Source organism: Salvia splendens, chromosome 12 (assembly GCF_004379255.2).
Source record: "Salvia splendens isolate huo1 chromosome 12, SspV2, whole genome shotgun sequence".
NCBI classification, from domain to species: Eukaryota; Viridiplantae; Streptophyta; class Magnoliopsida; order Lamiales; family Lamiaceae; genus Salvia; species Salvia splendens.
This window is the reverse complement of record NC_056043.1, coordinates 21,503,942-21,528,943: the sequence shown is the minus strand read 5'-3', so window position 1 is coordinate 21,528,943 and position 25,002 is coordinate 21,503,942. Positions and strand designations below refer to the sequence as shown.

At 38.0% G+C, this 25,002-nt stretch overlaps 2 protein-coding genes across 2 annotated transcripts; one reads left to right on the top strand and one right to left on the bottom strand.

Moving 5' to 3' along the window:
* The first annotated feature begins 3,767 nt into the window (after positions 1-3,767).
* Positions 3,768-6,211, top strand: LOC121757704. Its single transcript, XM_042153207.1, has 4 exons — positions 3,768-4,412; positions 4,566-5,019; positions 5,352-5,390; positions 6,111-6,211. The coding sequence occupies exons 1-4, from the start codon at positions 3,768-3,770 to the stop codon at positions 6,209-6,211; spliced, it is 1,239 nt and encodes a 412-aa protein (XP_042009141.1).
* Positions 6,212-17,695: 11,484 nt separating this feature from the next.
* LOC121757210 (long-chain-alcohol oxidase FAO4A-like) lies at positions 17,696-24,191 on the bottom strand. The gene is made up of 3 exons (XM_042152724.1): positions 23,950-24,191; positions 22,561-22,827; positions 17,696-19,526 (listed from the first exon to the last, which is right to left on the bottom strand). Exons 1-3 carry the CDS (start codon positions 24,115-24,117, stop codon positions 17,772-17,774), a joined length of 2,190 nt encoding a protein of 729 aa, XP_042008658.1. The 5' UTR covers positions 24,118-24,191; the 3' UTR covers positions 17,696-17,771.
* Positions 24,192-25,002: the final 811 nt, after the last annotated feature.

Genomic DNA, 25,002 nt, shown 5'->3' with positions numbered 1-25,002 from the left:
TTGAATAAAATTAGTACACAATATATAATTTGAGTATTACTATCCAAATTAAAATAAATACAATAGATTGTTAATAAATTTTAAAGATTAAGTTTACCAAAAGTTGTCTTTCATAATTTAAACAATTTTACAAATTAACATCTTTGCAAAATAAATAAATAAGGGCCTAAAATTGGAAATATGCTTCCACTTCAGAAAATGTAAACAATTATTTTTATGAAAGTTCTTAAACTTAAAATTACAGTAATGCGTTACAACTGCCCTGGCTTCTTTAGATAGAAAACCTACAACTTTATTTTTGTCTGTATAACAATTTCCCATTATTATAATATATCTTTTAACTAAAAATAAAAAAGTCTAATAAAGGGCAGAATAATATTGTCAACTAAAAATATAATAAAAATATAGAAAAGAATAACTCAATAATTGCATAACTGTTATATAACAGACGTAATCGTATACCTTTGTTGTCTCAAAACTCGATTCTGTTATGAAATAATAACGCATAAACAAAACAAATATATTATGTAGCTGCGCATAAGGTATGTGATTTTATAAGGATTGATAATCATTAAATTTTGTAATAATTCAAAGGTATAAGATTTTGTAATAATTATATTAGAATAACAAATTAAAAACAATATTGTCAAGGATTAATAATTATTACAACAACAAATTCTATTATAGACTCGATTCCTTGACAAAATGGGAGTGAATTATAAATAAAATCCTTTCTAAATTTGGAAATAAATTATTTGATTGTTACATAACTTCATTCGTTTGTCATCATTATTTTTGATTTAGCCCATGTTTTTAAATTTCAAGCAATGTTTATGAAATATTAATCCATCTAATCAATGTTAATTTAATCCAATCCATCACTACCACTTTCAATTTCAGGGCCCAAACACCCAAAACATTTAAAACAAAAATTTGGGGCCCTAACATTTAAAACAAAAGCCGAAATCAATTAGCCAAAAATAATGAGGCACAATAATAATGCCTAAACATCTAGGGTTTGAGAATCAAGGCACTGCCTACTTCCCGATGAAACTGCCGACCAATCCATCTCCCTCTATCTCCACCTACATCGCTGCCTCCGAACGGCGAATCGACTCCGTCTCCGGCGAAGCGACGCCATGCCTGGCTAATTCGAATGGTCCATACTCTGCTTACCGTCCAACTGTAGTCTATTTCTGACTCGGCCTCCCCTAAACCCTAAGCATCTCTCCCTCAATCGATTTCCAGAATCAAACACCTCAAAACCCTAACCCACAGAGCGTGAAAAAATGGAAGCCTCAAACTCGAAACTTAATTATGTTCGAGAGTGTCTACCAAATCGAAGATAGCATCATTTGAAGAATGGACTTGAAGAGAATCACAGATTCTTCACCAAAATCGATCAATCAAATTCTCAAAGGTAACACAAATCTTACAAACTATGTAATCTAATATTTCCATTCAATGTATGTTGCTTGATTAGGTTAGAAGCTCACTGCAAATGCATGTTTAGAACCTACCAAAGAACCCTATATCTGAATGGAAATGCATGCTTAGAAGCTATCAAAGAACCCCACATCTAAATGGAAATTCAGGCTTAGATGCTGTCACTGATTGTTTGATACAAAGGGCAAATCACATCTGTAATCGTTTGACACAATGGCCAAATAATTTAACTTGGTGCATCAGCATAGCCAATAAATTTCAAAGTTCTTTTTAGCTATTACAAATAAACACATTGCCTTGATTTGGCTACTGGATCCAACTCCTAACAATAAAAGTCAAGAATCTATTTTTGCATAATATTTCCCAAATCATTGCATAGCAAAGGCTTGCCATATTTTTATACAGTTGGAAAAATGTTAGATGTAATACAAAAGGTACAGGTACTAAATGATTTTTAACAAAAAAAATCATAGAGCTTTAGGGATAATTTCAGAAGAGTAAGAGTTACATAGATTACCTGATGTTGGAGGTGTTAACTGTGAATTAGCACAACTTTTAAGTATGACCGACCTTTTAACTTCTTCATTCAATAAGAATCTCAACTTGAATGACAGAGCAGGTAATAACAACTTATCTTTGCCTTAAAATGAAAAAAAATACAGAGTATAGTGAGGATATACTAATCTCTGCAGAACTGCATATTTAAAGGAATACAAATTTCACAAATACCAAGAAGACCTTTCAGATTATCCCACAAAACAGATTATTTAAATTGTTATTTCAGAAATTAAAAGGATGAAGTCCAGAAAAGTTTTCACTAAGGAAAAATATGGAGTAGAAGATTAGGACATTAAGAAAGAATCTGGAGTAGAAGATTAGGATTTAATAAAAAATATGGAGTAGAGATTAGATCAAGTTAAACACTTATTAATTTACTTTAATGACAAATGCTCTATAATGTGCCAATAATTATGCTTGCATTTCCAAATATAGAATTTGCTCAGAATTAGCACTCAAACTTTACATATATCAAGATTAATCTATCATTGTGAGCATTAATGTTGACTGCAGTGTGTAAAATATCAGTCTCCTTTCTCTTTCCAGTTAATTATAATATCAGTCTGCTTTGTCTTTTCATTGTGTTTGTTTATTCCACAAAAAATCCAAGATAAAAGATCATGTTCCTTTGAGATATATCTGCTAGTGAAAGTTTTTAAACTAAATAAACTCAGCTTCTACAATTAATGACATTAATTTGATGAATCCTTCTTACAGTAAACTCAACCTTTATTCACTGTTTAATATTAATATTTTGTCCGCAGGAACATAGAGATAGCAAAAGGGGTTGACCTTGAAGCTTCTGTTAGAGTGGTTGGAGGGAATCTTTACTTATACTTATTTATTTTTCTGCACAACTTTAATTAAACTGTTATATTTTCTGTTCACCCATTGTTAAACAGTTATATTCAGTTTTTAAATACTACAATGTTGTTCCAGATATCTGGCAGAAACACCTTTTGCTTGAAATGAGAAGGTGTTGGACCTTCTTGGTTATATGTAACCAGTTTGAAGGGGGAGAAGACTCTAGGTTTGTCCTACCTTGTATTATATAAATTTCTTTTCTTCAACCTCTCCACATTAGGCCACCCCCCGAGGTTGGACAGCCATCGCGTCAAGAGAGGCGCAAACATGGCATTGTGCTCAGAGAGCCGGCCCCTGGCCCCGTCTTACACCCTGGGCCTTCGTCAGCAGCCGCAGAGGGTTCACAGGCTGCACGGGATGATGGCTTCGTCGTGCCTATGACGAAGAACATGGCTAAGAACGCATCAAAGCGCGAGAGGGAGCGAAGGAGACGCCAAGAGAAGATGAAGGCGAAAGCCACCTTGGCGCGGACAGTGTCAGACGGAGAGGGACATCAGGGTATGGAGGGGGATGATTCCTCGTCAGGGAGAGAGCGGGCCTCTAGGTCCAGATCGCCTTCTATTACACGCGGTTTCGGATACGTACCTCTGACGATGGTTTTGCATGGTAATAACATGTTCGGGGCTTTGGAGGATTTTCCCTCGGATGATGCCGAGGTTGAGATGGACAGCGATACCCACCAGGATCATATGAGAGTGGTGGTACCGAACACGAGGCTTGAATCCGACGATCCGATGCTGCAGTACATTGGAGACACTTCCCCTCCCGCAGAGGGTTCTTCGAAGAAGGCGAGGCTTTCGGCCTCGGGAGCCTACTGAGTTTCCCATGACTTCTCACTTCATGATCTGGAATGCCCAGGGGATAGCGAATGCTAAGGCACTTTCAAGAATATGATCGATATGTACAGTGTTTTGTTTGCCGCGGTGCTTGAGCCCCAGACGGATCCCCAGCCTTCTTTCTTTAGTAGGCGATTTGGGTTGCAGTTTAGGTGTTCGAACACAAGCGGCAAGATTTGGATCTTCTCTCACAGGGACTGGCAGGTCGAGGTCATTGATGACTCTGAGCAGGTCCTTCACGTCCGAGTTTCTGCTGCGATATTCCCTGTATCAATCTACCTCTCCGTAGTGTACGCTAAGTGCTCGAGGGAAGGGAGATGCGATATGTGGAATAAGCTCAGGGACATCTCTCTAGCCACTGACGGGGCCCCCTGGCTTGTTGGTGGTGACTTCAACATCTTCTTGTTGGAGGAAGAGAGACAGGGCAGCACGACAGACAGGCACGGAGAGATGATGGACTTCACCGACGCCGTAGCAGACTGTCAGCTACTGGACCCAGGCTTTGATGGCCCACCGTTCACATGGACGAGGAGTGGGCTCTGGGAGAGATTGGACAGAGTTCTTCTTGGGGAGCACTGGACGACCGCCTTTGCGGCTACTAGGGTGAATCATTTGCCTAGGATCTCTTCAGATCATGCCCCTTTGCTTGTGCGGTGCCAGCTCACGACTCAGATTCCGAGGCCTTCGTTTAGGTTTCAGAACATGTGGGTTCGGCATCACACTTTCAGAGATGAGATTGCCAGAGTGTGGACGGCGGAGACAGGCTTCTTCGGCATGCTTAATCTTCAGTTCAAACTCAGCAGAGTTAAGGGTTTTCTCAAGGGATGGAACATGGAGGTCTTTGGGAACATCTTTGAAAAGTTGAGGGAGGCAGAGGAGGCGGTTGCCGCTGCGCAGGTGGCTTACGACGGGGACCCGACAGGAGCCCACAGGAGTGAGCTTAGCCGTTGCACGGCTCTCTACATAGTCCGCACTAGGATGGAGGAGGATTTCTGGAAGCAGAAGGCTGCCATTCGGTGGGCGGCAGAAGGTGAAATGAATTCCAAATTCTTCCATGGGTGGGTGCGACAGAAGCGGGTGAAGTCCAGGATTCACGCCATTCTGGCAGGAGGACAGACTCTCACGTCAGAGGAGGACATCAGACACTCGGTGGTTGACTACTTCCAGTGGCTTCTCACGTCAGACGTTGAGCACTTGGAGCAGCCAGACCTTGATCTCTTGCGCGGTCTCCCAAAGTCCGTGGACCGCGAGGGCCTCTGTGCAGTTCCTGACTATGTTGAGGTGAAGGCGGCGGTCTTTGGCATCAGTGGGGACAGTACCTCGGGACCGGATGGCTTCTCGTCTCTTTTCTTCCAGCACTGTTGGGACATCGTAGGAGCAGAGGTGGTGGCAGCAGTGGCGGACTTCTTCTTTGGAGCTCCCATGCCCCGCAGCTTCACGGCCACGACCATCATTCTCTTGCCGAAGAAGGCAAGCCCGGCGACCTGGGCAGAGTACAGGCCGATCAGCCTTTGCAACGTGACCAACAAGATCATCTCCAAGATCTTGACATCGCGTTTGGCGCCGCTGCTTCCTCAGGTTGTGGCGCCGAACCAGAGCGGTTTTGTAAAGGGTCGTTTGCTTAGTGACAATGTGCTCTTGGCTCAGGAACTGATTCACGATATCGGCAGGTCGCTCATTCAGAAGGTAAACTCGCCTAATCTGGCCCTCAAGCTAGACATGGCTAAGGCCTATGATCGAGTGCAGTGGCCTTTCCTCCTCCTGGTGCTTCAGAGGATGGGATTCCCGCCGGGGTGGGTGAGTATGGTCGATCGATGCATCTCTTCATGCTGGTTCTCAATGCTCGTGAACGGGGCTCCGGCAGGTTTCTTCCAGTCTACCAGGGGACTTCGCCAGGGAGATCCGTTATCGCCGTCGCTGTTCGTGCTTGCTGCAGATTATCTTTCGAGGAGCTTGAACAGGCTTGTTGACACATATCCCGATATGGAGTATAGATGTGCAAGGCGCGCGCCGGCCATATCCCATTTGTCTTATGCCGATGACGTTATCATTTTTGTCAGGGCGCACAGACAGTCCGTGGAGAGGCTGGTTCATTGTCTCGAGCACTATTCTGCCGTGTCGGGTCAGATGGTGAACAGGGGAAAGAGTCATTTCTACCTCTTTGAGAAGTTCGACGCTTGGGCGGCTGAGGTGGCAGAGGCGAGTGGATTCCAGCAGGGATTCCTCCCTTTCACTTACCTTGGTGTCCCTATCTATAAGGGGGGGCTGAAGGCCGTCTACCTTTTAGATATCCGACAGAAGATGGTGGACCGGATTCACAGCTGGTCTCACAGACATCTTTCTCTTGGAGGGCGCCTTGCTCTGATCAAGAGCACCCTTGTCACCATCCCTCTTCATATCTTCCAGGTCCTGAAGCCGTATCAGTATTGAATGAGGGAATTGGAACAGATCTTGGCCCGGTTCTTTTGGGGCACAGTTGGGGAGCAGTGGAAGATTCACTGGGTTAGCTGGAAGAAGAAGATTTGCCTGCCGTTGGATGAGGGAGGCCTCGGCGTCCGTCGTTTCCGCGAGGTCGTCAAAGCTTTCAGCATCAAGCTCTGGTGGAGATTTCTCACGCAGGATTCACTTTTGGCTCAGTTCACCATGCGCAAGTATTGCTTCCATGCAGGTCGTGCTTTCATTTCTCCTTACTCTGTGCATGATAGTCCTATTTGGCATCGTCTCACGGACATTAGGGGTCAGGTTCATGGTCTCATTAGGTGGTCCCTCGGCGAAGGGCGGATTAGTTTCTGGGACGACATGTGGGTCGGGGATCGCCCCCTTAGGACCTATTGTCCGCCCGGGACTGATCTTCCTACCGCTGAGGTCTCTAGATTTTGGCATGATCATACTTGGCATGTTGAAAAACTGCATGATTATCTGGCATTGTATGGTGTGCCTTTGCATGTGTTGGATCTTATCAGGACTGTTCCGATTGAGGTGGGCAGGCGGGATGTGATGCGATGGAGCCTCACTGGCGATGGCGAGTTGTCGACGGCCTCAGCTTGGGAGCTCATCCGGACACGGTCCCCTAGACATTTCGGACTTCGCATGGTTTGGAATGCTGGGCTGACCCCTACCATCTCTGTCTTCATCTGGCGCCTCCTCCTCCAGAGGCTCCCTGTTGAGTGTTATGTTCATGCTCGTGGTATCTCTCTTGCATCCAAGTGTCTCTGTTGTGTCTCTTCTATTTCGGTCGAGTCGTTTCAGCATTTGTTTGTGTCGAGTCCTCTGGCGAGATCGGTTTGGGATTACTTTGATGGTTGGTTCCCTTACATCAGCACACACATTCACACGTGCACTGATATTGCACATAGATTAGGTTTTTGGTGGAGGTCCTCTCACAGGGCCACCGCCTTGCACATCAGCTTCATTATTCCATGTTTGGTATACTGGTTTATTTGGACAGAGAGGAATAGCTGCAAACATCGTGACATTTCTTTTCGTTCTTCACATGTTATTTGGCAGGTTGTTTGGCACCTGCAGATCTTGGTGGCGGCGGGTGTGCTAGTTCCCCTTCATTGGCGCGGTTGCACCCCGGCCGTTGACTTCATGCCTTTGGCTCCTCCTCGCCGGCGAGTTCTGAGGTCCATGCAAGTGCTTTGGCATCCACCCGACGATCCTTGGGTGAAGCTGAACACCGACGGGACCTTTACTAGCTCGACGGGACAGGCAGGCGGTGGGGGAGTGGTTCGGGGCTCAGATGGTTCTCTCTTGGGGGCCTTTTGTACGCCTCTCGTAGCTGGGTCGGCCTTCGAGGCGGAGCTTTTAGCTCTTCTTCACTGGTTGACACTGGCTATGCAGTTCTCCTCGCAGGTTTGGGTCGAGATGGATGCGGCAGCAGTGGTCGCGGTGTTCACTTCAGGATGCGGAGGAGCAGCGGATGTGAGACATCACATGGCTCACATTCGTACTTTGCTCGCACAGATACAGTTTATGTTTTCTCACATCTATCGAGAGGGCAACCGGCCAGCAGACTTTTTGACAGGTAGGGGGGTCCAGACCCCTGCCATCACTTTCTTTGATGCGGATTCAGCGCCTCGGTATTTGAAGTCGCTCGTCACGATGGACCAGTTGGGCTATCCGAACTTCATATTCAGATATCGAGATGTATGACTACTTCACATGGTTCATGGCTTTGACTTATGTTTTCTTGTTTTCCTTTGGATTTGGACAATTTTTGGCCATCATCCTTGTTATTATTTTGATGTATAGCTTTGTTATGTAAGTTTTCTCGTTAGTTAGATGGTTAGTACCCGGTCTGTGGGGATACCATAGTAGCTTTTTTAGCTCTTGTGATTTGTATCTCTCGTGCGGACCGAGTCACTTTTGGGCTTGGTTGATGTATGTTCTTATGGTGTTTTTTGATATATACAGGTTGGGGGTCCGCCTAAACCCTCCGCCGTGATGGTGTTTTATTTAAAAAAAAAAAAAAAAAAAAAAAAAAAAAAAAAAAACCTCTCCACATTATATTATCTAACATACTATTGTGTTTTCAAATGCAAGTCATGTTCAGTCTATCTCCTTTTTGCTACCTATGCTGTGTCAAATAAGCAAGAAGACCTTTCAAACTATCCCACAAAACTTCCAAGTGTTACACAAGTTAGATAATGAATGAGTTATATATTTACTTTTACTCCATCAATTTAAATATTTGTTCATCATAAATTAACATGTAAAAAATTCTATAACTAAAATGAATCAGAATAAATTGCCTCTAAGATAAATGAATCAAGTTAAATATTTATCTACTAAATCTGAATAATTGCCTTCATGTTAATTTTATCAGATTATATATTGTAATGCATGAAACAAAATTGCCTGTGTGTTTATTACATTATTAAAACTCTTTTACTGAGCTTTATGATGTATTTCCAATTTAAACATTGTCAAGCATTAAAAACAGAACAATAACTCTAAACCATAAACCCTAATAAGGGGAAAACAGAACAATAACTTAAAAACTTGAATATAAAATGATGGGATAGCTCAACATTCAAAATTCTTGATGAAGATCTCATATTCATAACTTCACTACATGGAAAACATAAACCTGCCCTAACAGCATCAAAAAATTGTCAATTTCAGTGATAAAATCCATAACCAACACACAAAAACAGAGGGTGACAATTATTTCAAAATGCTAAGTAAAAAAACACAGCAAAACATAGACACCAAGGATGCCTTCCCATCTAATTAGAACCAGCAATTTTCTCTTTCTTCTTAATCTGAACTTCATCAACATCATCACAACAGTCAAAATCTAAATCCAAGCATCGCTTTGCAGAGCCTTCAATACCCCATCCATGATTTTTCTCATTAGAAACAGTGGAGAGATCTGGTGTAACAAACACTCTCTGAGAACCCTATATTAATTGGAAAATTAATTATCAAACATGATAAATAATTACAAAATAATCAACATAGCTATAATATATACACAAATACCTCAGCAACTTCAACTCCAAAATTTAATTCAAAGCCTCCAACAAAAAGTTCACTGCTATTATCATTTCCAAGTATGGACATATCAGTTGTACCAAGGGTCTTCTGAGACACCTATAAGTAAAAAGCATTCAGAAAAACAATCCAAGCAACATTTTTATGCACAAGATGTACACCTACTGAATAATAATAAAATTTAAATACCTCAGTGAGATCAGCTCCAAAAAGTAGATTAGATAACCTCGTATCAAAGTTAAAGATCTGTTCACCCAAGTCTTTAGGAGTATACTTGTCAACTACTTCATGGATATTACATACTTTGTTAATATTCAATATGGTTTTTCAGCTGAAGTTTAAAAAGCACCTTCTGACCCACAAGAATCTCTTCAATAAGTGAAGGAATGGAATTCTTAGGAGCAACCTGCTGAAATATAATTGAAATTACAATAAGAACTCTCCATGATAGAAAAAAATACCAAATTTCAGTGTTTAAACATACAAACCTGACCACCATTTCCTAAAAAATCAGTCACATTTCTCCCTAACAATTGGTTGCCTTCCCTATCCCACAATAACAAAGATGCATTGCTAGTATGATCAACAACATTCACCACAAACTTGAACCTGAATAAGACAAAATTATTGATATAATTTACTTAATTACATTAGAGTTCAAGACAAAGTATCAGAGAGTATGTTTCAAACCTTTTAATAGCATAAGTATGAGTTTTGGTACATCCAGAACAATTAAACTTATTATCCACCTCTCTGACCTTCTTAACACAAGTCTTACAAGCCAAAAAATACCATTCACCATAGTGGCACTCAACTGAATCAATTTTACCAAATACCCAACATGAACCTTCCTGTGAATCACAAAACGAAATAAACTATTGAAATGTTACACATAAAACTCAAGAAAAATAAGAACACTAAAGGACACAGATGTGAAACTTATTCAATACCTCTAGGCAAGATAAATCCTCAAGGGACTTCAATTGTAGATCATCATATTCACCCCCAAGCCTTTGTCCTCCTTGAATGACAGAAACTTGCTGAACAAATCTGCTATCTTCTCTTATTCTAAATAAAATAAATAAAAAGTTTGATAAACTGACTTATATGTACAAAGAAATGAGTAATAAGAAATAAATAATATAACAAACAGTGACTTGAAAATCAAAGTACATAATAATGAATACATCATCCTAAAATCTTTAACCTCTTTAACATCAGCATTTATCACAACTTTAGAAGCTTGAAAATGTGTAGAAATGCGAATTTCACCTAAAACACAAACACTTAAAGATTATCACACCGAATGACAAGTAAAAAAAGTAAGAAACATGAAATATAAAGAACCTCTAAATAGATTGTGCTTGCAAAACTGAATAATCACAATTGGAATTGTTCCTTCACTCTTTTTCAGTTGATCCAGATATAAGTCCACATTTGATTCCCATATTGTACAAAATAGTTTGTTATGGCTGTTAAAGAAAGTATACAATTAGTTTAACATATGTACAGTATAAAATGTGAATATCAAAACACTAATGCACTTACTTCTCATCAGAAATTTCAATCTCAATCAATCTATACTTAGATTGAGAGATAACTCTACCAGGTCCAGTTATCACACCAATGACATCTAACAAACACAAATGACAAATATGTAAACTGAATGAACTTTTCTTGTAACTTGCAGATTTGATGATAAATCCACTACAGAGAATCAACAAAAATTTTCAGAAGTACAGTCAATCCACTACAGAGGATCAAGAGTATTAACTTTCAGAAAGCATAAAACAATAATGTATCAACTTTTCTGAAACTAAGATCAATATACAGTTGCAATTTCATTGAAAACTAAGTACATTGAAACTCAATTCAATAATCACTTGCAAGTAAATTGAAGAAGTACACTAAAGTAAATGTAAACAACATAAAAATCATACCAAAGAAGGATGAATCATCAACATTTTCATATTGTGAAACTTCAGAAAAAGACTTGAAGTCAAACATTTCTCTCAAGAACCTATGATCATTAACCTCAACCATCTCTGTCTTGACATTCATTAGCAATCTAAACTGGTGATTTGATGCCTTGTTTATGAGTGTATTAGGTCTGACAAAGAAATTTTTAATACAAAAAATCCCTCCTTCCCTCAGTTTATTTCCAAAGTTCTGGACCAAACTATTTGGAAATGTAGCTTGAATTCTAGTACCCTGAAAATCAATACCAAGATATATGTTATAAAGAATACCATTAGTTCTTAAATGTAGTTCAAATAATACATGTTGTTAGCTTGCATATTCTGCAGATATTGTCTACCTTGGAGTCATGAAACACACATTCTAAGCTTTTATCATCCTTATCTTCAGGGAAACCTTGATAAGCCCGAACACACCTCACTTTGATTGTTGAATTGGTGATTGCCTTGCTGAGATTGTTAACACATGTAATGAATGGAGCCATTATTTCATAAGTGATCCTGTAAAAACACATACAAATGCTTCAAATACAGACATATATAATTACTTAAACAACTCATACAATGCTATTATTTAACTCTCTTCTCCACTGATCTGCAGGTATCTACTAATCTATCAACAATGCATGATTGAGGTCCTAAAATGAAAGATACAAAGACAGGTAATGAGACCCTCTATTCATTACAAAACCATCTAGTAATATCTACTTGCAACAGATGATGAACACATATCACACTTTTTATGTATCTATAAATTTTCTGTCTGAAAACTCATTCACTTTGTTTTGACAGCTTATAAAGTGTGAATGAAGGCACATTGAAGTGACAAAAAGAAGGGTACAAAAGCAATAAACACATGTTAGAACTTTTTCAGCATATATAATACAACATACAACATATGCTAATAAATGAGTGACAGTTTCCATTTCAAACCAGAATCAATAAATGTATAAAAACAGTTTATGTAAGCTATTAAACTATGAATGGACAGAAACTGAGAAATTGCAGCTTGAAATCTTTGAGAGCTACCTAAAAACCGAATAAACAAAAATGATGAAGTGAATGGAATGGCTTGAAAGGTTTTCAACAGGAATGGGTATTTATAGACATATGTTAGGCAGCAATGGCGTGTAAGAAGAAGCATACTCCCAAAAAAGACATAATGATGAGAAAAACCCTTCACATGTAAATATAGGAAATAACAAATATCCATTTTAATATTATTTTCATAAAATATTAAAAAATTACCTATTTAGAGATATTTTAAATAGATCAAATAAACGCATGTACTACCTTGAAAAAGCTGCAAATTCCCAAAAATCAGCTCCTTAGTAATTGAAAAATAAGGAAACCTTAAAACATAAATGCAATTGGATATTCAATACATGGGCCCAATCAACTCCAATATTAAATAGCTTATTTTTGAATTCTCCATTATTTAACAACAACATTAATTGCAGGAATACCAATGGGTTTATATAAAACCCTAAAGAGAGGAGCCGCCTCTACTATAGCAGAAAAAGGAGAGAGAAATATCATTGTATAAAGGAGGTTACAACACAATCATTTTATACACCTGCCGAGGACTGCTTCAAGCATGAGACCTATTGGAGTCTACAACAAAATCTCAAAATAGGAAGAAAAGAGGAAAAAACCAGACAAAAGGTATGCCATATATTCAATTTATTATCTCTACAAATACATTGATATGGATTTAAATATGAGTTCATAAGGTATATATTCAACTTAAGTTTATAATACATACTTGATTACATATAATGTACATACTGTCCCTTTAGAACTCTTCATGTTTGTTTACTGATGATGTAAATGCTAAAGAAAGGGAACCTGCCAAATCTACACACCAACATAACTGAAGGAAGAAGAAAAAGAATATATTTCAACAGGTATGAAAAAAGAATATGTCACGACCGCCCTTACTAAGGATAGTAAAGACGGGAAAATCGTGACTAGGGAAGGAACTAAGAAACGGGGAAGAAATGGGGGAACAATAAAAGGCAACATTTAACACGAAAATCGATCAAATTTCAAAAGAAATATCTTCATCATTTAAACAGTTAAGCAGCGGATTCATGTCTCAAGGTTATTAATGTCATAAAACAGTGTGGGGCAAAACGAAAGACTTTAACAAGAACGATTCGAAACACGGCAGCTGAAAAACAAGTATCAAAGGAGAGTCATAGGATGACGCCCATGTATGAAGACACGACGCATCCGGAATTCTTAAGGCTCGACTCAACATCCGCCGCAACATTCCCCGCTCAACCTGCACATAGGGAAAAGACGTGCAGGGCTGAGTACTTAATATACTCAGTGGGCTTATGCCGAAAACATTTGATAAAAGTTATGTCATCCATACCATAGTGAACTCGAGTTTTACATTTAGAAAAGAAATATCATCGAGTATCACAATAACAATTTCATAGACTGGCCAGTCAAAACAATCTCCCCACTTTCTCATCAATCAAACAATCACATCATCTTTCCATAGTGCGACGAAAGTGTGGCCACACTATTCGCCCACGAGACCGGCCGACTAGCAAGGACGGCTCACGATCCCCTTTGTGTACACAGCCTGATAGGGTTTGCAGCCCTACTCAGACCCGAATTCGTTTAACATAACCCTATAGCCTAATGGAGCAAGCTCAACAAACTAGGCATCAGGCACAATCTCATCATCAAAACAAACATGGCATGACATAACACTTTAAACCACCCTTATTACACCATAATCATACTTTTGAAAGCGTAAAAGAGTTTAGTAAAAGAAAACCCACCTCGTTTGCTTAAACCATTCAATATCCATTTAAGGCAACCCTCGTTCCTCGAGCTCACGTATACTCAATCACCCTTCTTGAATCAAGAAAAACGAACGGTAGAACAAACGTTGACACGATTCGTCCCTCTCCCTTCACCGCTGCCGCCGCTGCCACGAATCCGCAGTCGCGGTCCGCAGCGCCGCCGTCCACCGTCGCCGCCGCTCTCTCTCTCTCTCTTCTAACTCTCGGTTTTCCTTCTCTCGTTTTCTCTCTCTCGGATTTCTAAATTGACGTCCCGAAATTTAGTCGTCCCGCATAAATAAATCGGGGTACTTTCACACATAACACATACCTAGGACATCATGCCAATCATGCTCCTGTTCTACATAATCATACCATCATATTATCATATCCACACATAACTTCATACATATGTATACTCTTGCCAATACACCCTTATCATATCATCATCAATTTCATATTCTTTCAATAACTTAAAACATACCTCACTTTCTTGTGGTTGAGCGTGATGCTTCGGATGTTGAGCCTCCGTGACAAAGTGGTATTAGAGCTTCGTTCTTTCGCTCTGGTCCGAGAGTCTTCTTTCAGATTAAGTCTAGATTCGTACCCCTAGACTAAAAGTGTCACGAAGGCTCAACATCCGAAGCATCACGCTCAACCACAAGAAAGTGAGGTATGTTTTAAGTTATTGAAAGAATATGAAATTGATGATGATATGATAAGGGTGTATTGGCAAGAGTATACATATGTATGAAGTTATGTGTGGATATGATAATATGATGGTATGATTATGTAGAACATGAGCATGATTGGCATGATGTCCTAGGTATGTGTTATGTGTGAAAGTACCCCGATTTATTTATGCGGGACGACTAAATTTCGGGACGTCAATTTAGAAATCCGAGAGAGAGAAAACGAGAGAAGGAAAACCGAGAGTTAGAAGAGAGAGAGAGAGAGCGGCGGCGACGGTGGACGGCGGCGCTGCGGACCGCGACTGCAGATTCGTGGCAGCGGCGGCAGCGGTGAAGGGAGAGGGACGAATCGTGTCAACGTTTGTTCTACCGTTCGTTTTTCTTGATTCAAGAAGGGTGATTGAGTATACGTGAGCTCGAGGAACGAGGGTTGCCTTAAATGGATATTGAATGGTTTAAGCAAACGAGGTGGGTTTTCTTTTACTAAACTCTTTTACGCTTTCAAAAGTATGATTATGGTGTAATAAGGGTGGTTTAAAGTGTTATGTCATGCCATGTTTGTTTTGATGATGAGATTGTGCCTGATACCTTGTTTGTTGAGCTTGCTCCATTAGGCTATAGGGTTATGTTAAACGAATTCGGGTCTGAGTAGGGCTGCAAACCCTATCAGGCTGTGTACACAAAGGGGATCGTGAGCCGTCCTTGCTAGTCGGCCGGTCTCGTGGGCGAATAGTGTGGCCACACTTTCGTCGCACTATGGAAAGATGATGTGATTGTTTGATTGATGAGAAAGTGGGGAGATTGTTTTGACTGGCCAGTCTATGAAATTGTTATTGTGATACTCGATGATATTTCTTTTCTAAATGTAAAACTCGAGTTCACTATGGTATGGATGACATAACTTTTATCAAATGTTTTCGGCATAAGCCCACTGAGTATATTAAGTACTCAGCCCTGCACGTCTTTTCCCTATGTGCAGGTTGAGCGGGGAATGTTGCGGCGGATGTTGAGTCGAGCCTTAAGAATTCCGGATGCGTCGTGTCTTCATACATGGGCGTCATCCTATGACTCTCCTTTGATACTTGTTTTTCAGCTGCCGTGTTTCGAATCGTTCTTGTTAAAGTCTTTCGTTTTGCCCCACACTGTTTTATGACATTAATAACCTTGAGACATGAATCCGCTGCTTAACTGTTTAAATGATGAAGATATTTCTTTTGAAATTTGATCGATTTTCGTGTTAAATGTTGCCTTTTATTGTTCCCCCATTTCTTCCCCGCTTCTTAGTTCCTTCCCTAGTCACGATTTTCCCGTCTTTACTATCCTTAGTAAGGGCGGTCGTGACAGAATATATTTCAAAAAAATATATTTCTAAAGAATATATTTCCTTATGGGGAGGATGGTTAGGAGAACCATTCACATATCTCATCTAAAATATATACCAGATAATATTTTAATAAGTATTAAATAGGTATAAAAACTATAAAATAGTGTTATAAATGAATTAGCAATATTAGGTAATGCATTACCCGAAATAATTATAAGGAACATAAATGAGTGGCAGTTGTGTCTTGGAAAACGAATTATATAGTAAAAGAAATTAATAGAATTGTCCATTTGCCTTGCCCAATAAATGACTATGTTGATTGGTATTTCCTCTATTTAAACTATTAAAACAAAATAGATAAGTATTAGATAACTTTTTAGGGTCATAATGCATATCTATAGATTTCAGTTATCTATACCTTAATAATGCATTTGTAGATACATATAGCTAAATGATATTAACTATAACTGTCAGATCTCATCATATATAATTTAATCTAATGACTTGAGGTAACTAAAACTTAATAAGTCCAGTTCATTCAGCAACTTGTCATACATCTTTTTTAATAAATTCAATAGCTAGATACAAATACCCACCAAGCATATACACATTTATACACATGATAAGTACAGAACTAACATATACACATTTATTTTAAATGTTGTTTTAGTAATACTATTCCATAGCTCCTTAAAGTTTGCTTAGATATTAACTCATACTGCATTTAATGTAAGTTGGATAATAAAAAGTTCACATGTTAGACTGATCACAAAAATCGAAATTAACAAACTAAGATTTGCTTAGGGTAGTAGTGATACTATATATGAAAATATGCTTAGATTTGCTTAGATTTTAACTAATTATCCTGGTAATTCGCTTAGGGTAGTAGTGCTACTATATCTGAAAATTTGCTTAGATTTTAACTAATGATGTATTTCATTTTTCAGGTAAGGATTGCAACAGTGAGATTAATTTTCAGAAGGGATTATATTACACCCTTTTATTCTTTGTTATGATTTATTTTGTTATATTTTATATTTATATGTAATAGTAAATATTGTAAGAGGTGAGTCACTACAAAATAGGCCTTCAAGATGGCAGCTATAGGTTTGCCTCTACACAACTTTTCACAAAAAAATACAATTACTCTATTTAACAGGTTAAAAATGATACAAAGAAACTTAATAATACAGCAGTTACTCTGGCCAAATTCCCGCCAAAAAGGGCAAAATTGTCATTTAAAAAAGTTTCACAAAAACTGCCCCTTTAGATATTGATAGATTTATAAATAAACATCCATTTTAGATTTACTTTTGATCTATATAATCTATTTTTTGTATATATAGTTTATTATAAATAGAGGAGGATGATGATTAAAAGATAGAGATAATAATTTATATTAACTCGATGGGCTAGCCAGAAACCCGAATGATTAGGGTTATGGTTGGAAATTTATAACCCGATAAAATTTCAGCTTAATTAGCCGACACCCGATTAATCTGTAGCCCGAATAGGGCTAGCCAGATTGACATCCTTATGAGAGGCTTTGCAGCTGTCCACTTGAACTCAGCCAGCGACTCATTGAAATTGAGCGGCGCATGAATTAACTTATTTTCTCTCCAAAATATACCTTATTGGGATAGAAGATGTAGTACCATATTAAGCAGCACGATTTGAAGGCTATAAATACCCTGAGAACTTCATCGAATGAACCTTTTACTATATTTTATTATAAAGATAAATAATTTCACACTAACATAGTATACGACATTTGATTATTTTGAAGCGTTGGCAAGAGCTTCAAGAACCGACTGCGCCGTACAATAAGCTATGGCCATAACCGTGACCATCGGATTCACCCCCAACGCTGTCGGAAACACGCTCGAATCCGCCACAAACAGCCCCTCCACCTCCCACGTCTCCCCCGTGGGCCCCACCGCCCCCGCCCCCGGCTCCGCCCCCATCCTACAGCTCCCCATCTGATGCGCCGAGCACATCGGCGCCGACTCATTCCCCGGCCTCCTCCCGCTCTCCTCCTTCACGAACCTCTCAAACTCCTCCTCGCTCGCCTCCTTCACCTTCAACACCCTCCCCCACCGGCTATGCGTCCCGATCTCCTCCGCCCCCGCCGCCGCCAGAATCCTCAAAACCCTCTCCATCCCTTTCCTCAAATTCTCCTCATCGAATTTACCAATCATGTAGCTGATCTCGCTCTCCGATTTCACCTCGCCGCAGCTTTTATCCCTTGCGAGCGCGAATAAATGAGCGGTTTTGGAGAATTTGACCATTCTGCCCTTCATGTCCGCTCCCGACGACCACGGCATGAGCGCAGAAAACATTCCCGGGTGCAGCGCCGGCGTCTGGATGACAGCGCTGTAGTCGGAGTATTCGTCCAATTTTGACATCACAGTAATGATTCCGCCCTCGTAGCTTTGCTTCTCCGAGTCCGGGAAGTGGCCCCACCCCATCATCACCGGGTGCACGTGCAGATTCCGGCCGATGTTAGGGTTTTTCAAGCCGCTCCTACGCAGCAACGGCGGCGTGCTGATCGCTCCGCACGCGGCAACCGTCACTCTCGCTTCAATTACTCCAATTTCCTCTCTACCATCACCGGTTTTGAATCGGAACACTACTCCGGTAGCGGCGGCGCGTTTTATCCCGCCTTTTTTAACCGTTATCACCTTCAACGCCTCGCAATCGGTGAGGATCGCGCCGTATTTCGATTCGGCAAGATCAACCAGCCACGTCTCGGCGGCGCCTTGTTTCCGGCCGTCTCTGCAGCCGAGGCAGCACCAGCCGCAGTAGTGATCCGCCGCCGCGTTCCTCGGAATGTCCTCCGTCGGAAAGCCTAAATTCACGCAGCCACGTCTCAAAACTTCGTTCTGCATACCTTCTTCTTCAATTTCCAATTGAACATTCATCCTCTCACACACAGCATCCAGAGCTCGATCGTAGATTTTGCTCTCAAAAAGCCCTAACTTGTGATTTTCGCTCCATTCCTTCCGCACGTGCGGCGGCGTGCGAATCGAGGCCGACCAATTGATCGTCGATCCGCCGCCGACGGTAGATCCGGCGAGAATTAACACATCCATGTCTTCCGAGGCGAGAATTCCTTGCTGCAGATACATTTTATCCATGGCATCGCCTTCCATCAGCGTGAGATTGCTTCTCGCGATGTAGCTGCCTTTTTCGAGCACCAGTACTTTGTAGCCGGCTTTGGCGAGGACTCCCGCTACCACGCCGCCGCCAGATCCGGATCCGACGATGACGGCGTCGCAGCGGATCACAACGGAGGGGTTTAGCTGCTTGAAGGCAGCGGTCTGCGGCGGCGATTGGGAGGTTGGGAAGCCGGAGATTTGGAGCTGGTGGAGTGCGGTTTGCTTTGATTGGGAGAAGCTGATGATGCGTTTGTGGAGAGGCCCGAATCGCTCCTCTTCGGATTTGGGCTTTTCTGGGTCGGGTTTGAAGGCAGGATCCGGCCCGCAGTAGCCGATTGCTTTCCATGACGGGTTCTCTTTCGCCTCGTTCACCTTTACATGCATGAAACGTGTTTTTTTAAATTAAATTAGAATAGATTTTTTTTATTTCTTTAAGGAATAATAGGACAATGATTGTATGATTTGATGAGAAATGTTAACATATTGACAACGACAAATTGCCATAAAATCCACGATGTTCAATCAAATTATCATCAATACTTGCAATTTTCAAAAATAAGTAATTGTATTCAAATTTTGACATTATATTCAATGGTCCTCTACATATAGATTTAGGGGGAAATTAGGTAGTACTTCTTCTTTATAAGGTAGTTAAGACATTTATTTTGAGCGCGATAATTAAGTAATTGAGGTATTAAAAATTAAAGAGAAGAAAGTAAAATAAGAAGTGAATAAAGTAAAATGGAGGAAGATGGAATAAAGTAATGAGAGAAGATTCTAAAAAAGAAAATAACTCAATTATCTTTAGATAAACTAAAAAGAAATGCAACTCAATTACCTTGGAATAAACTAAAAGGAATACGACTCAACTACCTTGGACAAACTAAAAAGGAATACTTTAGGACGGAGGGAGTAGTATAATATTGAGTTGGAATTTATTATCTTTTTGCAAAATTTATATACAAGACATTGACCTTAGTACTCCTTTTGTCCGTCATTTATAGTCTCATTTTAACTCGTCATGATTTTAAGAAATTGTTTGATTTTGTAAAAGAAAAAGTGGGGAAATGAGTTAATGGAATGTGTGAGCTCCACTTGCCAAAAATGGAAAAAAACAAATGAGACTTTAAATCACGGACATCCCGAAATGAAAAGATGAGACTTTAAATCATGGACAGAGAAGTATAAAAATATAGTAGAATTAGAGTAAAGTATTTAGGCTTTTAAATCATACGTAATTCCGAGTAAAATTTAGTGAACTAGGCATAACAAGTTGGCATGATGATGTAGTATTTATACTAATAGTTAATTGACAAATAGAAAGGTCCACACCATATTACCTAACGAGAACTTCTCTTTTTTTGGAAAGAAATAAATACTTTCAATATATGATGTTTTAAACTTCCTAACTATAATATACAACCATATATGGACTTCTATTTATATTTCGCAGCTACTTTATTTTTCAATATAACATATAATAATTCATGTACCATAAAAAATGCTAATAAATTTATGTTATGATTATGTTTGATGATTTTTCGTATGAATAAATTATATAAAATGAAAATGAAGGTAGCAAATTTAACTTAAGATCATATGTATTATATCTCAATTTCAGCATAAATTATACTACTCCCTCCGTCCCAAAGTAGATGTCACACTTGGGAATTGGCACGGGAGGTGTTATTTTATGTGTTAGATGGAGAGAGAAAATAATATATTTATATTAATGTGAGAGAGAGCTTTTTCTAAAAAAGGAAATGTGACATCTTTTGTGGCACAAACTAAAAGGGAAAGTGTGACATCTACTATGAAACGGAGGGAGTATATAATAAGAAAAATATAAGCAATGCTATTAAATTGAAAAGATGTTCACAAATATAAAAAACGTACGAGTTTATAATTATGAATAGGAGATCCAAATTTTTGGATAGTTTCCATATTTGAGGATATAATTTTTTCATAAAAAAAAGTAAATGTGTTTAATTTGCATGTCTAGTTGGAAATAAGATTCTTACAATGCCATTTGTCAATTAATTATCAGTATGACATACCACATCATCATTTCAACTTGGTATGCCTATTCCAAAAAAAAACAATTGACAATTTGCCCCATCAATAAATATGCCAATACATCCGTTGTCAGATTAATTTATGTCAATATAGAGCGTTTGTTAGTAGAGATAATAATTTTCAGTTATCAATGCTTGCATTTGTGGTCAAAAGAACCTACATGGACTTATGGATTCTGGTTAATCAACTATTTTAATCAATAAGTAATAAATACACATTTAAGGCTGTTGGACCCAAATAGGATCGAATCGAATCCTTTTGATTTTGCATAACAATTAGTTTTTTTAGCAAAAAATTTAATTTATAGGGACAAATTATGTCAGTGTAGACAACTACATTTTGAAATAAAATATAAGAATAATTTAGAAGCAGTATTTATTGTAGATGTTCTGGATAAATTTTTAGAAACGGATTGATAATTTGTATGCAAGGTTTGAATTTCTTAATGTGTAATTCAAGAGTTATATACATGTATGCGGCTTTTGATTTATTGCCAATAATTCAAAATGTTAGCATCTAAGACTCTTGAAATTATTGCCAATAATTCAAAATGTTAGCATCTAAGACTCTTGAAATTATTGCCAATAATCTCTAAAGTAACATAAGTCTTACTCCCTCCATCTCATAAATTTTGTCACACTTTGACCGGACACGGATTTTAAAAAATATAATGGAAAGTGAGTTGAAAAAATTAGTGGAATATGAATCATATTTTTATATATTAATTTTATAATAGAACGTGAGTGAAAATAAGTTATTGGAATATGAGATCCACTATAAAAAATAGTAAAAAATGAAATGTAACAAATTTGTGGGATGGACGGAAACGGAAAAATGTGATAACTTTTTGGGATGGAGTATTCCCTTTGTATACGAAATAATGTTCCAATTTTCTTAACTCTTTAAACATCGTTTTTTAAAATTTTGTGCCAAAATAAACATCTTACTTATGGTAGGACCTCTCTAAACATCATTTTATAAAATCCGTGCTAAAAGAAAAGTGTCAGCTTATGGCGAGGAATGAAGTACAATTTAGAAAAAAAAATTATTGATGGAACACATATAGTTGTCATTATTTAAACCTAAAATGTTTAGGCATTAGTTACTACCATAGAACCATGCACCTATTTGGGTAGCATTGAAGACTAATCACAACTTTGACAAAATTAATTCATGTTATAGCCATAAAATTCACTCACGATATACGATCTAAATTTGATTATAAATGAATATAAGCACCTCAAACTTTGAAAGATTAATTAAATGAAATGACTCAACTACCGCGAAACGGAGAGAGTAATTAATAATGGGAAGAGGGTGAGGAAATAACCTGGGTGAAAAATGTAAGAAAAATGAAGATTTTGAGAGCCGCATAAAGGATTCGCAAGAGGGTGAAAGAGCTGGCTGACCATGAGTGCAAAATTTCTTCTCTTTTGTGCAATGAAATCTCTGAAAATTTCTGCAAATATGGAAAATTAGGCGATAAACTTTTTCTCCCACTTAAAATTAATGTCCCAATTCTCGTTGCCAACAATCTAATTGCCAATATTGCTAATGGCGTCTTCGGATGTTGTGCTTTTCTAATCTTCTCAGCAACCTGCGATTCAATAATTAAATATAAATAATATATGTACTTAGAATTTAATGTAGTTATCTAACATACCATTTATGAATTAACTTGTAAACTACCTTGCAAAATATGTTAGATCTATAGTACTAATGTTATCTTGTAATTAATATGTTAAAATATAGTATATCAACATTATAAGCACTTGAGGACGTAGGGGTTTAGTGTGGTTGACAAATGAAATATAGTATAACACTATTTGTATCGGCGTAAGAGAGAACTAAAATCACAATATAAGTCTTATAGACTACTCATTTTTATCACCAATTAGTTTTAGAATAAAATCTCATGAATTTTTACCATAGTACCAGACTGGTTTAATTATATATTTGAATTAAAACCGAAATGACTGATCCAATAGTGTATTTGACCTTAAATTTGGGCCATTTTGATAAAGGCTGGTCCAACTCGATTAGTAAAAATTCCAATCCCATGACTGATCCAACAATATATTTGACCTTTAAATTTGGGTCAGTTTAATAGAGGGATGATTCAATTGGATTAGTAAAACTTCCAATCACTCTAATTTTTTCTTGAAGAGTTTGAGTGATCGTGTTGACAAATGAAACAAAAACAATTATATAACACAATCCCATATCAATATAAAAATAAAACTAAAACCACTATAGAAGGCTTATATAGACTATTCATTTTCTCACCAGTTGATTTTAAGACCGAACTCAATAAATTTCTTTCATATAAATAGTTAGAAAATTTCCATATAGTATATACTTTTATGAATGAAAAATGGACAAAAACAATGAAGCCCCTTAAATAGTTTAAGCTATTAATGTTACAGTTCACAAGAGCATCATAGATGCCCCAAAATATAAAATTTTAAAATTAGCTATACAACAAAGACAGATGTGCATATATAACTAAAAAAGATCTTTAGCAAGATCTTACTTAATGCAATTAGTTGGCTATTAGAATTTAAAAGAATTTGTTTAATGTATAATAGTAAAATTATTCTCTCCAACGAATACAGAGAGAAAGGATAAAAGCAAAAGTAAGCAATTTGGTGAAAGATGGTTGATGTTAACAAAAAGTGTTGAAGAAATGTAAGGTATAAATAAAATGAATAAGACTAACATGTGTTGGAATTGCAGCCATGGAAGCTGAAGTGTGATAGAAATGAAGGATAGATTGTTGAAGCTGGTAATGTTGAGGAACTTCAATAGAGGGCAAAAATGTGTCGCATATAGCAACCAATGCCTCCAGTTCTTCACTAGAAAACTTATTTCTCATGGTTTTTACCATTGTGTGTATGAGAGAGAGAGAGATGGGAGGAGATAGAGATAGAGATAGAGATAGAGATATTGAAAGAGAGGGGAAAGGTGGCCCTCTATATATGAAGATATATTTGCACACACACACATGATAGTTATAGTGAAATCGAATTAAATGACATTATTTGGTTGGGTGTACACAGAATTAAGACTTGGAAAAGACGGTGTTTAATAAAATTCGTACATGATTGAATTTGGTTTGGTATAGTGGAGGGTTTAAGCTAATACTAGTGGAGTCATTTCCTTTTTTTTATAAAAGTCAACATATTTCTTCTCACATAATTTACTCTTTTTTACTTTATTCTCTCTTCATCTTTTTACATTTTTTCATTTTTACTTTATTCTTCCTTTACTTAACTCTTAATATCATTTTCTTAATTAATATGCAGAAAAGAAACACATCAACTACTATGGAACAAAGGGAATGATTGATTTATAGAAGTGAACCGAACTGAACTGCCTACTGGTTCACGACTGACCAATCAATCCAACCCGATTTTGAAAATATTGCTTTCACATTTGTACATTATCTCCAAAAATAGTTCCACCTATTAAATTAGAAATGCAGAGGTAAACATCAATTCGCTAAAAAAAAATTCCTATGATCTATAATTGTGTTTATTATTCATTAATTTTGTCAAAATAGTATTGATACTTTAAAATTTTATTTAGTAAATTATCTATGTTTCAGTTAGCTAGGATAATGACTAGTTATATAGTATGTTTGATAATATAATTAAAAATTTACTTTTTCTTTGTATCGGGGTTGGTATAAAAATTATTTACTATTTAGGTCTAGTTTCAAAAGCTGATTTAGTCCAACAAAATATTAGATTAGTTTTCTAAGATGAAACAT